Source organism: Sturnira hondurensis, unplaced genomic scaffold (assembly GCF_014824575.4).
Source record: "Sturnira hondurensis isolate 20B ecotype Veracruz unplaced genomic scaffold, ASM1482457v3 Scaffold0011178, whole genome shotgun sequence".
In the NCBI taxonomy this organism is placed as follows: Eukaryota; Metazoa; Chordata; class Mammalia; order Chiroptera; family Phyllostomidae; genus Sturnira; species Sturnira hondurensis.
Genome location: NW_028083809.1, coordinates 955,631 through 970,065, shown reverse-complemented (window position 1 = coordinate 970,065; position 14,435 = coordinate 955,631). Strand labels below are relative to the sequence as shown.

Below are 14,435 nucleotides of genomic sequence, written 5' to 3'. Positions count from 1 at the left end.
ACGCCACTGACAGCCAGCCCAACACCAACGCCCCCTGCACAGACCGCTGTCCCTCACACAGCAGGACCGGCTGCTCAGGGGCCTGGGGTAGGGCAGCTACAAGAGCCCCTACCTGATTCAGCTCTTCATCGTTGGCTACGGCCAGCAGGATGTGGCGGGGCGTGACCCGTCCCTTCTTGTTGTCTCTCGCCGCATTGCCAGCCAGCTCCAGAATCTCCGCTGTGGGGAACAGCACGTGGTCGCGTTAGGGCACAGGTGGCAAACACAAGGCCCGTGGGCCAAATCCGCCCCTCCACCTTGTTTTATCCAGCCTGGCACCCTGTTTCTACCCAGTGGCCGCGCTGAGCTCCGTGCCCCTAGTTAAGGAGTAGTTACACTTATACAGTCCTAAAATTACATTCGGCCCTTTGAAGGCAACCACGAGGCTGATGTGGCCCCCGGTGAAAATAAGCTTGACACCCCTGAGTTAGGGCATCAGAGGACCACCCGCATCCTCCCAGCCCCCAATCGTGGTGCTGGGAATGGCACAGGCACCGGTTCCCGAAGAAGCCCCCTGAGGGGCAAGACGCAGGCAGTCTGCCCGGCACACTTTGAGTTGAGTACAGAGGTGTCGAGTCAAACCTCTGGTACAACCCCTTTGTTTTGGAGATGAAGACACTGAGGATTTGAAAGGAGGAGAGACCAGCCAAAGGTCCCTCAGTAAGAAGTGGCAGAGCTGAGATCTGAACTTCTTTGCCAAAACAGGGCTGGCTGCAGTCAGCAGGATGTCAGTCCAGGATGTCCAGGTGTCACCAGGACCAACCCTGAGGAGCCAAAAGTGTGGCCCCTGAGAGTGAACTGTGCAGGCATGGGACAGAGCAATGGGTCTTGCGTGGGTTTACAGGGAGGGCTTCAGGGGGCGGTGGCATGTGACAGGTGTTTAGTCAGCCCGTGTCCCTGAAGTCCACACTGACCACCTGCACACTCAGGCTCAAAACTGGAGAGAGATGACTGGACTGTACAGAGCCAATGTCGTAAAAATACGTATAAAAAGAAAGAGGTGGGGTGCATGTAGTAGATTAGAAAGAGATTAAAGATAGATAACAACCAAATACAATTTGTAAATCTCGCATGAGATCCTGATTACAAAAAAAGCTAGAAAACTCATTCTGGAGACAGCCGAGGAAATCGGGATGTGGACTGGCTGTTAGACACCAGAGATGACTGCTCTTCTCGGGTGTGATCGTGGTATCCCCACTCCATGGGGAAAACACCTTTTTCTGAAGAGATACATGAAGTATTTAGGGGTGAAATGTCCTCGTGTCTGCAATTCACTCTCGAATAACTCTGAAAAGTTCTACAGCGAAAAGTAATGGTGGTGGAATTTTAACAGCTGGTAAATCTAGGTGAGGATGCAAGGGTGTTCCTCTTCCAGGAACATTCTATCTATTTGACACTGCTCAAAATAAAGAAAAAGAAAGCTAGAGGGATCTGAGCCCGACCTGTGGCTGGATAGGTTAGGGTTTCTTTACCTGCCTTCCGGGACGGGCTCTCTCTCACCAGACAAGACGCCATAGCACCAATGACGAGGAAATCAAAGACTGGGCCCCTGGCGGCACGGTTCTCCCCTCCTGGAGAGAACTCCTCCCTGGCGGCACGGTTCTCTTGGAGACTGCCAACCTTCTCACCCCGTTTCTTTGTGAGAAACAGAGGCTCTCTCAACGTGCACGTGACACCCCCACCTCTGCAATTCCGCCCACGCCTCGGTCCTGTTACAGTGTCCTTCTAGCCCACGCTTCTGGGCTCAACTCGAGCCTGACCTCTTCCTGGCACTCCAGAACTCCCACCAGTGTAGGTTATGTTGGAAACATGAGATGTCTCTGGCAAGTCACAACTTGGAAACACTATAAAATAACTAGGGGGGAAATTTCCAGCTACATGAAAACCAAGCATTTAAGATTGACAATATTACATGGTATTCATTGTGAAGAGGTACTGACAGCTGCACTTGATGCGGAAACTGCTCAGTGTGTGAGGATGATAAGCTGCCTGGCTACTCCCTCGAACTCTCCTGTTGGTGGTGGTGGGGTGGGGGGGGGTGTGTGTGTGAAAAATCAGTCACACCTGCAACAGCAGGAATTCATTTATCAGTAACCACAGCACTGATGACACAGGACACCAGAGGCACCTGCCTGACCCATGCTCCCTGGTGAGAACCCCTCACCCTGGATTTCACATGTGACAGTGACTAGAGAGTTGTCCAGGGAAAGGGGGAGAGCATCAGTACATCTCCCATGCTCACCTACCAGTCCTGACAGAGCTGTTCCCCATGTTCCCCAGCACAGCCCTTGTCTAGGGGCAGGGAATGGCCCACCTAGTGGTTTCACTGAACCTTCTCTCCAAGTGCTCCTGGCGGTATGAGCCAATGCCCAGCACAGGTGGACCTAACCTTAGCCAAGCAGAGAAGGGTGCTTAGATGCCTAAATGACCCTAGGCCTCAGGAGCCATGAATGCAGAAACGCCTGCCTGTCCAGCCCAGCTTCATGCTGCCCTGTCCCTGGTGGAGGCAGCATATCTGCAGTGCTACAGTCTTGACCACGGCCCGGGCCGGGGAGCAGAAGCCCAGCTGAGGGTAAAGGCACAGGCAGGAGGGCTGGTCACAGCTGCTGCTGGGCGGGAGCCTGCGCAGCAGGATGGCTGCAGTGGGAGCGGGAGCCCACCTGACTGGGTCCTGCACCCCCACTCCCATCAGTGTCTGCGGAGTGCTAAGGACGCTCTGCCTGGCCTCTTCCGAAAGAGGCAGAGAAACACTCACAGTGGTGCCCCAAACCCACCCCTGTGGCAAGAAGATCATTTGAAACTACGGTTTCTCAGGAAAGCTGAGGGGCCTGCTTCCTCTTTCTGTCTGGAGTGTTAGTGGAAGGCTTGCCCCAAGAAAAGGCACAGTGGCCGTTGGTGGGGGAAAGGAAAGGAGGGATGTGGTCTTTTTATTTTTGGCAGCATTGCTCTATTTGTGCAGGAAGATGGTGACAATGACCGCAAAGACCTGGAGCATGTGAGAGATCACCAGAATTCAGTGTGCTTGGCCCCCTGATTTGGGTAGGGGATGGGAAGTAGACAACACAGGGAAATAAAGCAATGGAGTGACCTATAGGTAGCACCTGTGGCTGAGAGCGCTGAAAATCAACTCTCCAGGAACTCCCTCCGACTTCCATGAGCTTCCCCCCGCCCACCCTGAACTCCCGCTTTGTGGGATTTCCACTGGCTGAATTCCCACTGGCTTCAACCCACTTACCACTAATGAAGCAGTAGATTTGGGGCTGCCAGACCGGCTCCACCTGCAAGTGACAATGAGGTGGAGTAGAGTGGCTGGGCTACGTGTATGCAGCGGCAGGAGGAGGGTTGCAGCCCCTTGTAAAGAGCTGGGCAAGGGCGTCATTCTGCCGCCTTCCTCACCAAGGACCCAGAAAATCCAGGACCCCATCCTTTTTGCAAAACTCCAGCTCACCTTTGAACTCAGCCCTGTGGGACGGGAGGGAAACCCTGCCAACTGAAAATAATGAGGGGCAGAGATCCACACTCCACCTAGAGCTGAGCGAAAACCTTATCTTCCATTTCCTCCTGCCTGTTTGCCAGGGGACGTTACCATAGTAACCCCTTCACCAAGGGACACAAAAGACAGAACACCTCAGAGACACACCTTTGTGAGAAGTGCGTGCCCTGCCCCACCCGGCACTGCAGCAGGCAGACAACTGGGCATTTTAGAACAGCCAACGAAGATGGAGGAGAAATCTGACTGGTAACAAATGCAGGGATCCAGGGCACGTGCTCACTCCCGGCCAACTGTTCAGTAAAACCCACCCTTTCAGCCTCAGTCTGATTTTAGAAGCCCAATGCTAAAGGGCCTTCCTGGCTGAGAGAGGGCTGCCCCTTCAGGGGAGAGGGGAGGTGCAAAATGACAGCAACTGGATGAGGTTGAACACTCCCATCTGCGTTCTAGGAGAGAGGCGCCCGCTGCCGCTGCCGAGTGATGGGACAGGGTACCCACCTCCAGAGGGCACTTCCTGACTGAGTTTCCCTCCCAGCAAGTGATCCAGGCTTTGCAAATGAGAGTGAGAGCTCAGTCACGGAAGCCCAGGCTCAGGGCTGATGTCGGTTCCTGTCACCACACCCGGAGCCCGTGGGGATGGGCCAGGGCCAGCATCAGCTGAATGGAGCCCCCACCTGTGCACAGGGGTGGGGTCCTGCCCGTGGTGCAGCTCATGTTTGGGAAGGTTTTGTGCCTCTTTAAAAAAAACAACATTTTTTAAACCTCTCACTGGTTCAAGAGAAAAGGAATTCTGAGAAAGAGAAGCAGGACAGCACCAGATCTACAGACACAAATCCTATTCCCCATGGTTTCCCAAGCTCAACGCTCGCTCAACACTCACTCTTGTCCTCCCTTTGAGGGAGTTTTCAGGAACCACAGCCCCAGGGGCTGTAACCAAAACAAACAGAATCCACAAGAAACCACAAGAGGAAACTGCAGAGAGCAGTTAGGATAAGAAACACACCCCTTACCAGGTTCTCCATCCCTCAAACCAAGTCCTCCAGGCCGGTGACAGTCTCATTTTATTACTCAGCAGGGGTTGGTGGCCAACACTCAACTGGTTTGGGGGCCATGGCCCTGGGGGTCAGCTCTGGAGAGAACCCTAAGTGTGGTAGGGTTCCCTAGTTATAAACACTGTGAAGGGGACATGCTGAAGGAACAACATTGGCCAACTCATGTGCTATTTTTTAAAGATTTTTTTTTGCTTATTTGTTTGAAGATCTAATTTGCAAGACACCCCAGCATCTCTGGCTCTCAGTCCAGTCTCTGGCAAATAGTGAGCTGGCTCCATCCTTTGTGCTGGCCTGGACCAGCCAGGCGACCTTATTCTCCCCCAGCACAGCACATCCTGTAGAGGTACCCCCGGGGCCCAGTGTCCCCCAGCCTCACTGAGCATGATCGTTTTAAGGCCACTTCACAAAATTCTTGCAGCCTTGAGGAACAGCATAATTTGGCAGCCTTTCCAGCTCCAGACCAGCTGTCTGAACATGAATACCTTTGACAGGTCTGCTTTCCAAGTTCACCCAGAGACCAAAGGCTTATAGCTTTTCTCTTCCCCCTCCAAACATCTTGAATTGAACCGTATCTGCAGTGCTGAAGCGTTCTGTCTGTCTTCCTTCAGGGAGATGAAGTCATGGTTTGCAGAGTCAGACTCCTAACAGCTAACAGGTGATGTGTGGAGGCCGGGCCAACTTCTAAACACAAACCTTGCAAAGGACAGAGTCAGGGGCTTCTACAGAGCTGTTTGAAGCGTCTCCTCTAACAAAAGGAAGATTGAGAGTAACAACCAGAAATCAAAGACAAGCAAATGCTCACGTAATCCCAAGGAGAAAACAGATATTTGCTACAAAGCCAACAACATGACAAGAAATCTGTTTATTGTAATTTCTCTGCAGTCACCAGGCTTCCATCAGCAGTTCGCTGAGTTCAGAGCTGTTTTACACCATCCCTGAAGGCCTTAACCCAATCGACCCCAATCGGAGAGCACAGCTAAGAGTTTCCTGCATCCTGCCCGCACCAGTTTCCTCCAGTTTCCTCCAACTCCCTCCGGGTCCTGAGGCCTCTGGTGCAAGCCCCACCTTTCCAGCTGAGTGGCGGGGTCTGAAGCCTGACAAGCCATCAACCTGGTACTCCAGGGCCCCGCTTGTGGGCCAGAGCAAAGCTCTCCAGTCTGCCTGTCCCGGGGCCCTCAAGGAGCCAGGGATTCCACAAAGAAAGCCTACAGCAGCACCTGAAGGCAATGTGTTCCGTGCAGAGGGAGAGGTGCTGTATGAGAAGGAGGCATCCTGCTGCTCTCGTGCAGATGCTCCAACTCTGACACGAGCCTGTTCACTGCTGTTAAGCCCACATTACGGACCCCTTCTAAGGCCAGGGGTCCAAGGGGCAGCATGTGGTCCAGGGTCTCACCTTCCCCACAAACTCTCCCAATGAGAAACACAGCTTCAGTGGGGAGTCTCTAAAGTCAGCTCATTGGTTTTTATATTTCAAAGTAAAAGAAAAAAAACTTTTTGCATTATACAGATTAACAAAGAGGAGATAGTATGATTCTCAGCAAACATTACTTTTGCTGACACAGCCCAGTGCCTGAATACCTCCCCTCTCGGAGAGCCTTCCTCCACCTTCTTCAAACCTCAAGAGCACCTGTGCAGGCCACCTCCTGGGTCTGTCTGTGGCAGAGGGCAGGCGCCACGGCGCACCGAGGTTAGAGCTGGGGTCTGCCGTCACAGCCTGGGCATACGTTCTGGCTCCTGCACCGAGCTGTGACTCATCCACACACACGTGAGCCTTGGTTCCCACTCCGTAAAAGGGGAGTGATACCTGGGGTCGCCTCTAGGCTCACGAGGACTAAAGAGTCACCAAGTTACATGCTGAGAACACTGGGTACATGTAAGCTACTGTGATTGAGGCTACGACCACACACTTGACCTTTTAAAAGTACAGCAGGCTTGATTTCTAGGGGAAGAAAACTAGATTTTCTTTTCCTCAGTTTCCTTCCTCTAACAGAGTAACTGGCTGGCCAGCTGGATAGATGGATGGATGTGCGTGAGAGCCAAGCAGAGGAGAACAGCAATGTATTTCGAAAACCTGCTGTTTCTTCCCCCAATAGTTTACTCTTTGCTTTTACACTTAACAGTTTACATGTGTTTGAAAAATGCACTTGAACCTGATTAACCTCGGTGCTGCCAGATTGCCTTGATAGAACACAGCACCCAGGGTGGCCCCACAGGCAGTCTCTGCCGTGGAACGGGATCTGGGACTTCGGTCCGACCCCAGCAGGGTGCGCTGGGGCAGGGGCAGGGCCCAGGTCGCTGCTGAGGCAGCACAAGTCAAGGCCCAGGAAGGAAGGTGGGAGGCGGAGGTGCTCAAGGCAGGCCTGGAGAAACCCACTCTAACCCGGGCCCTCTGCCCCACCAGTCACTTGCTTTCAAGGACTCTATGTTAAAATACAAGGAAATGGTTAATGGGTATGTTTGTTTTCATATGGAAAATCACAGCCATTTGTTCTTAATTCATCTCAGGAAGGGGCGAGCAATCAGAGATGTCTGCTGAAATGAAACGATTTGAAGGGTGTAATGTAAAGAGGAAACTCACTTAAAGGGCCCTGACATGGTGCCATTTCCCAGATGGACGTTTAGGGGTGAACAGTTGCAGAGAGTGCGGACTGCGTGGGCTGCTGCCACAGCGGGGAGCAGCAGCGCTCACACACCCGTTCACCGGGGTGCAGCAGGGCTCTGCCTCCTGGAAGTGGGTCGGGGCCTAGGTCAGAGGGGACATTTTGCTCTACCCTTGTGTGCTGTTTGAGTTTATCTTGTGCACAGTCTGTGTTTCAAATGTAAAATGAAAACAGCGTAAGTGAGAAGAGGCAGCCATGCGATGCGCCACCGTGTTGGCCCACTCAGCTATGGGTCACAACGCCCTCCTGCGCAACGTCTGTCCCAGCCTGCTTTACCCCGCTTCTCTAAAAGAAGTCCTGAGCATACGAAGACTTCTCGGGTTCTTTCCTAATTTTTTTTAATTCTCACTCAAGGATGTGCTTATTGAATTTAGAAAGAGGGGAAGGGAAGGAGAGAAACATTGATCAGTTGCCTCTCGAACAGGCTCTAACTGGGGATCAAACCTGCAACCCAGGTACGTGCTCTGACCAGGAATCGAACCCGCCATCTTCTAGTGTACAGGACAATACTCCAACCAACTGAATCACCAGCCAGGACTCAGGTTCTTTCCAACACTGATTGTTTTTAGAACAATCTGAGTGTGTCATAGTCAGAGAAGCCCCCAGGATAGACTGCCACTTGTGGGGTCACCTGTACCAGCCTGGCCCAGGCACTGTCTGCCCAAGTGCTTTCCTGATGCTAAGGGTCACTCGCCTAAGGATTTGCCTAAGCTCTGTCACCCAGAACTTCATTTCCCCTTGACTAAGAGGACAGTGAAGGGCCACTGGGCAAAGAGTTTCTGGTCCCACAGTCCACCCTCAGTACCCGAGCCACACAACCCCTTGACACCTGACCAACACTGCCCTCCCCTCTCTGAGACTCTGTGGCTCCACATGGCAGCCCTCAGGCCACCTCTGGCCGTAAGTGCTGTCCCAGGACCTCACTTGTCCTGCTGCTGCTACAGCCAGCACCTCTGACACCGAGCAAACCACCCTGCCCCTCCTGCCAGCACACGGCACTCCAACGGCCATCTCCCCTCTTGTGCTCACACCCGTCTCACACTGCAAGCCCTCAACATTTCTTCTCCTTGTCAGGCCACAGGATGGTCTCCAGCCTTTACAGAGCCACACCATGTGCCCTTTGGTGGTTACCTGGGACTCTCAGGGCCTGCCCCCTCAGGAATCCAGGGCTCCTTGGCCAGGATGCAGCCCCATCAAGGATAGGAACCAGCCTTGGAACCTGGGCATACATCATCCTCCTGAGATGCCCACTGAAGACAAAGGGGACGCAAAAGGGGTCGAGTGACCTTGAGTCCCCGTTCTCTCCTCTGCCTGCTAAGGTTTCAGCACCAGTGGACAGCCAGCAGGAAATACTCTTCTAGAGACGGTGACTGTGCTGAGGAGCAACCCCAGGGAAGCTAACTGAACTTTCAGAGCCTCAATTCCCTCCTAAGCAAAACAGGTGGTTCGAGGACTCTGTGAGTTACCACAGGGGAAGCACTTGGCCAGTGCCTGGCACATAGTTAATGTTCAATAGATGGCAGATGTCTTACTAAACTGCTCTGCTTTTCTTGGCACTCACAACACCGTCTCAATGACAAGCCACCACCTGAGTCCGAACAGAGACCATCGGGGGCTGGGGTGCACATGGGAGTCAAAAGGAACAAACAAAAGCAACGCTGCTCAGGTTGAGTGCGCTCATTTTCTGAATGAACAGCAGAGGCTGACTTTCACAGTCAAGGTCCAGACTGACAGAGGCCAGTGTCCACCAGAGGCTAGCTCAGCTACCAGTCACCACGGGGGGTGTCAGTCAGGGCATCAACGGCCAGGGGAGCTGGCAGATGAGCCTCTTCCAGAGGCCCTCGATTTCCAAGTGGTTGCTCCAGGCAAGAAATGGGAGCTCTGGCAGGGAATGGGCCTCCGTCCAGAAAGAGGACATTCATTAATGTCTTCTATAAAGGCCATCCTACAAATGTCCTCCTCTAGACAAATGAGGATGTTGTCAGTCCCATGTAAGGACACCTCAGTGGCAGGTGCTGTCACCAGCCTCTGAAGGACCAGGAAACATGTGCTTTCTGGCCACAAGATGGAATGCATTTGCTTATAAAGTAGGGAGGTGGGTGGGAAATGAAGGTGGAAAAGGAGAGAGGGAGAAAGGTGGGAACCGGGGTCAGAGCAGCAGGCTGGCTGAGCAGCCTGGCAGATCTGCAAAGAGTTATTGTCACCTTCCTGGCAACCAGAACCAGAGGGGGCTGGGGGAGAGACGAGGAGGTAGAGGGAGGCCGGCCATCACTAATATCCTCTGGGTTTGCCCTCCTGCCAGAACTCATGCATATCTCTGAGGAGTGGCTTCTTACTTTCATATCTTCTACTGCGTTGACTAGACATAGAAGCCCTCTGGACTGGAAAAGAAAGCTAGAAGACTATACGTATGTTTTATTAGTTGCTGACATTTTTAAATTTTAAGATTTTATTTATCTTTAGAGGGGAAGGGAAGGAGGGAAGGAGAGAAACATCAATGTATGGTTGCCTCTCGTGAGTTCCCTGCTGGGAACTGGCCTGCAACCCAGGCATGTGCTCTGACTGGGAATCGAACCGCGATCGTGTGGTTCGCAGGCCCGCGCTCAATCCACTGAGCTACACCAGCCAGGGCCTAGTTGCTGACATTTTAACAGGAAAATACTAGGAGAGAAGATATTTGTGAATTTCTTACCCATTTCCTTCTCTCAAGTAAGTAAGCAGTTCTTTAAAGCCATTCTTGATGGTCACACAGGGGTACCCTGGGATGCTGTTATTTCAATCAGCTGGGCGGTGCCTGGCAGCCTCTGCTTTTCAAGGCAGAGCTGAGACAAGCTCCATGGCTCTTGAGGCAGAAGTGAGGGATCAGCCCTAGAAATACTCCGACACCTGTTTGCCACTGGCCACCGCCCTCCCACGTGTCTCTCTGCAGGCAGGTCCGGCCCCTACACCCTCGCGTTAGTCCTGATGACACTTCATTTAGACACCCAGGGTCTAGTTCAGCTCTCACCCTCATCGACTCCCTTGGGAGCACTGATATTAGCAATGTTCCCTCCTCTGGAAACTCCTCCTCTAACCGATCTTATCCTTCAGTAAAAACTACTGGGTTGGCCAAAACACCCACTGTGTTTTTTCCATACGATGGCTCTAGTAGCACTCAGTTGTCTTTAACTTCACTCGAAGCAATTCTGTTTGACTGTATGGTGACAGCTGTCGTATTAGCATGCATTTTTAAAAAAACTTACAAAAACTGCCCTGGCTGGTGTAGCTCAGTGGATTGAGCACAGGCCTGCGAACCAAACAACCACGGTTCGATTCCCAGTCAGGGCACATGCCTGGGTTGCAGGCCAGTTCCCAGGAAGGGACACATAAGAGGCAATCATACATTGATATTTCTCTCCCTCTCTCCTTTGCTTCCTCTCTAAAGATAAATATATAAAATCTTTTTTAAAAAACTAATTTAAAAAAACTTATAAAAACTGAGCTTTCGTGCAGCCATTTTAAATACTGAAGATGGAAAGAGAGTACACAATATTTTTAGCACGTTATGCTTTATTATTTCAAGAAAAGTAAAACCGTAACTGAAATGTAAAAAAAGATTTGTGCAGTGTATGGAAAAGGTGCTGTGATTGATCAAACATGTCAAAAGTGATTTACAAATTTTCCTGGTACTATTGACATTTTGGCCAAGTAACTCCTTGCTGTGCGGCTGTCGTGTGCACTGGGGGATGTCTAGCAGCACCCCTGGCCTCTACCCACCACAAACCAGTAACAGGAAATAGCCGACAGTCAAAATATCCAAATCAATAAAGTTATTGGTGAAAATTTAAAAATGTGTCTTTTAATTTACAGAAAAAATGTAAAGGACTTTTTGGCCAACCCAGCACTTGCTGAACAGCTGTGGAGGGTCCGTCCTCCCATGAGGAGCTGAGTACTCGGTGGTAGGGGGGTGGAGACAGCACAGGCCCAGCCGTGGGGTCAGTGATATGGCCTGTGATTTGTCTAGCCCTCACAGACCCCCAACACAAATCTGCTGAAGTCAATAGTGACTCCTTCAACCCCGAGCACCCACTTGGCAGCTTGCGCCTGGTCGGAGCGAGGTGATCTCTCATAAATGGGTCATCACGGACAAGTGCACCAGACATGTGGCATTCGGGCGGCGACAAAGGGGAAGTGCAGGAACACTCTCCCGGGCACCGGCCTGGTTTCATGTATTCGAGCACTCAGGGCCCACAGCAGGCAGTGTCAGCCCAGGCGAAAGCAGCCCCGTGACGGCCCAGGACCCAGGCAGGCCTCACCCCACAGTCTCAAGTCAGGACTCAACCCTGGTTGAGGAGGCTGGGGTACTGTGGGGAGGACAGGGGCAGGTCAGCGATCCTCAGATTCTCCCGAGATTTTGGCTCAAATACAAACGTCAGTCTCCACATACCACATGTACCCATTATCCTGATTCACTATTGTTTGAGATTTCATTTTCTAGATCTGTTTTTAAATGAAAAGGGAAGACCATCTTTGGGAAGATGTATAATATATATATATAAGAAACTAATAACCATGACTGTCCCCTCAAAGGGAGATTGGGTGTACGAAAGAGCAGGGAGGCAGACGTGTGTCTCGTATGTACTTTGGGAACATATGAACTTATCGTTGGTATTATTAAATAAGTTCCACTGGTACTTATTAAAGAAAATGATTACCTTCCACAAAAGTAAAATGACAATGGAAGTCCTACCAGATATGAGAAACATATTAATAAGTATGTAACAGGACAGACCAATGAAACAGAAAGGAAAGCCCCCAAATAGCCTTAACTATATCCAGAAATTTCATGCGTGGCAAAGGTAGCATTTCTGATCACCGGGAAAGATGGATTATTCAGTTCATTGTGTTGAGATAAGTGCATAACCGTGTGGAACAAAACTGAGTGGATCCCTATCTCATACCATTTATCAAGTTAAATTCTAAGTGAATCAATCAAAATAAGAATGTAAAAAGAATCAAACTATTAAAAAACTAAGCAAAAGCATGAAGGAATTCCTGTGTAACAGGCTTTCTGCACAATGATTAAAAAATAGACTCATAATAATATTAATAGACTCATTAATATTATTCAGATAAATTTGGTAATTTCTCAATGTATAAGGGTGTGCAAAAGTAGGTTTATAGTCATGAGTATGTGAAAGAGTTTATTCTTGAATTATTCCTAATTATTGCATTATTTCCCATATAAACTATAAAGCTACTTTTGCCCACTTCTGTATATGTACATCAAGTCATCACATTATACACTTTAACTGTATAAATTCAATTACTTTTGTCAATTATCCCTTAGTTGAAAGTAATTATTCATAAGATACACATATACCTATATATTTAAGTAAAACTTTGAAAATGAGAAAACAAGAGATTATAAAGAATAACTGAGCAGATTCACAAAAGAACCAAAAAAAACCTTCTAGAAATAAAAACTATCAAAACTGAAATTAAAAATTCAGTGACTGAATAGTAGCTAACATACAGATGAAGAGAATTAAACTGGGAGATAGTTCTAAATGATAGATCAACAGTAATTATCCAGGCTTTGGTCAAGATGGCAGTGTGGGTAAATACAGTACTCATGCCCTCCCACAACCACATCAAAAATACAACTGAACCACAGAGCAACCATCATTCAGAACAGCTTGAAATCCAGCTGAACGGAAGTGCCACAACTAAGGATTTAAAGAAGCCCCATCGTGATTGATGGGAGGGGTGGAGACACAGGACCGGCTGGTCCCAGAACCACATGTGGTAGATAAAAATTAGGAGGTATATCTCGGCTCAGGAGGTACCCCCCACTCAAGGAGCAAGGGGACCAAGCTCCATATCAGGCTTCCCACCCCGGGGATCCAGGGCCGGGAAGAAAAGTGCTCATAGCTTCTGTCTGAGAAAACCAGCAGGGATTGTGGCTGAGACAGAGGGCTTCTGGAGTCCCCAGCATTCCTCTTAAAGAGCCTGAGTACAGACTTACTTGGACTTACTCCCTCTGAGTTCCAGTGCTGGGCAGCAGCTCAAAGGCAACAGGGACATACAGTGAAAAAATGAAGCGTCTGGTATCAAGACAAGAGCCAGAGGGGCCTCTTTCTCCCAGACAGAAGTGCTGGCAGAGGCCATTGTTTTCTGAACCCTCCCCTCAGAGCTGGCAGGCAGGTGCCGTGTCTGAGACTCCACTGACCTGGCTATCACTGGTCAACCATCTTGGTGATTCTGAGACCTCACCCCACCAACTTTCAGGCCCACCCCAGCTGTTTCCAGTGGCTTTTCCATACAAATGGCCTGTCTTGGATCATGCTTCAGACTTTCCTAAAGCATCCTAACAAGCAGCATGTGACCTCAGCATGTTCCATGGCTCTCACTAAGTAGCCCCAGGCCTAGCACTAGCAACAGCTGGCCTTGGTTTGCAGCTTATCCTCTCCTGGACACCTCCAAGCCCAGCACAAGTAGCAGCCACTTGCAGATTGCTTTGTGGCTCATGTGGGTGGCCCTGGACAGAACACAGGTGGTGGCCGACCTTGGCCTGCACCTCCTTGAAGGCCCCAGAATCAGTGCACCCAGCAGACAGCTTCAGATCACATCAAAGTACCATCCAACCACCTCCAAAAGTGACACACTCAAGGAGCAAACTCAGCAGGCAGCAGAGCCCTGATGAAATAAACTGTGCTCAGTGGGGTGGGCGCATCCATAGCTGATCCTCCATAGCAGCCAAAGCCAGTCCTTGCAGCCAATCAGCTTGGGGGTAAATCCCTCCCATTGAGGTGTCAACTGTAATCAAGCCTCAACTACAATGGGAGGGTATACACAGCCCACATGAGGGGCACACCTGAAATGCACAGCTTGGGTGAATGGCAAGGCTGTACCATTGGGCCCTACAGGAAATCTATTACATTAGGCCTCTCAACCAAGTCTGGGAGATGTAGCAGCTCTACTTCATAAATAGAAACAAACACAGGGAAGCAGCCAAAATGAGAAGACAAAGAAATATGTCCCAAATGAAAGAACAGAACAAAACTGAAAAAGAACTGAACAAAATGGACGTAGGTAATCTACTAGATGTTAGAGGTCAACAGTGATTATAAGGACGTTCAATCAACTTGAGGGAAAAGTAAGTAAACTTAGAACCTCAACGGCATTAAAAAAAAACCCATGGAAACAATAAAA

The 14,435-nt window shown here is 50.2% G+C and overlaps 1 protein-coding gene across 6 annotated transcripts in view; it reads right to left on the bottom strand.

Moving 5' to 3' along the window:
- Positions 1-14,435, bottom strand: part of MACROH2A1 (macroH2A.1 histone) — a 69,092-nt gene that overhangs the window by 39,777 nt on the left and 14,880 nt on the right. For all 6 annotated transcript variants that reach the window (XM_037059500.1, XM_037059501.1, XM_037059498.1 and 3 more), the window contains exon 3: positions 113-219. In XM_037059500.1, the coding sequence (XP_036915395.1) occupies positions 113-219 (107 nt within the window). The remainder of the gene's footprint in view (positions 1-112; positions 220-14,435) is intronic.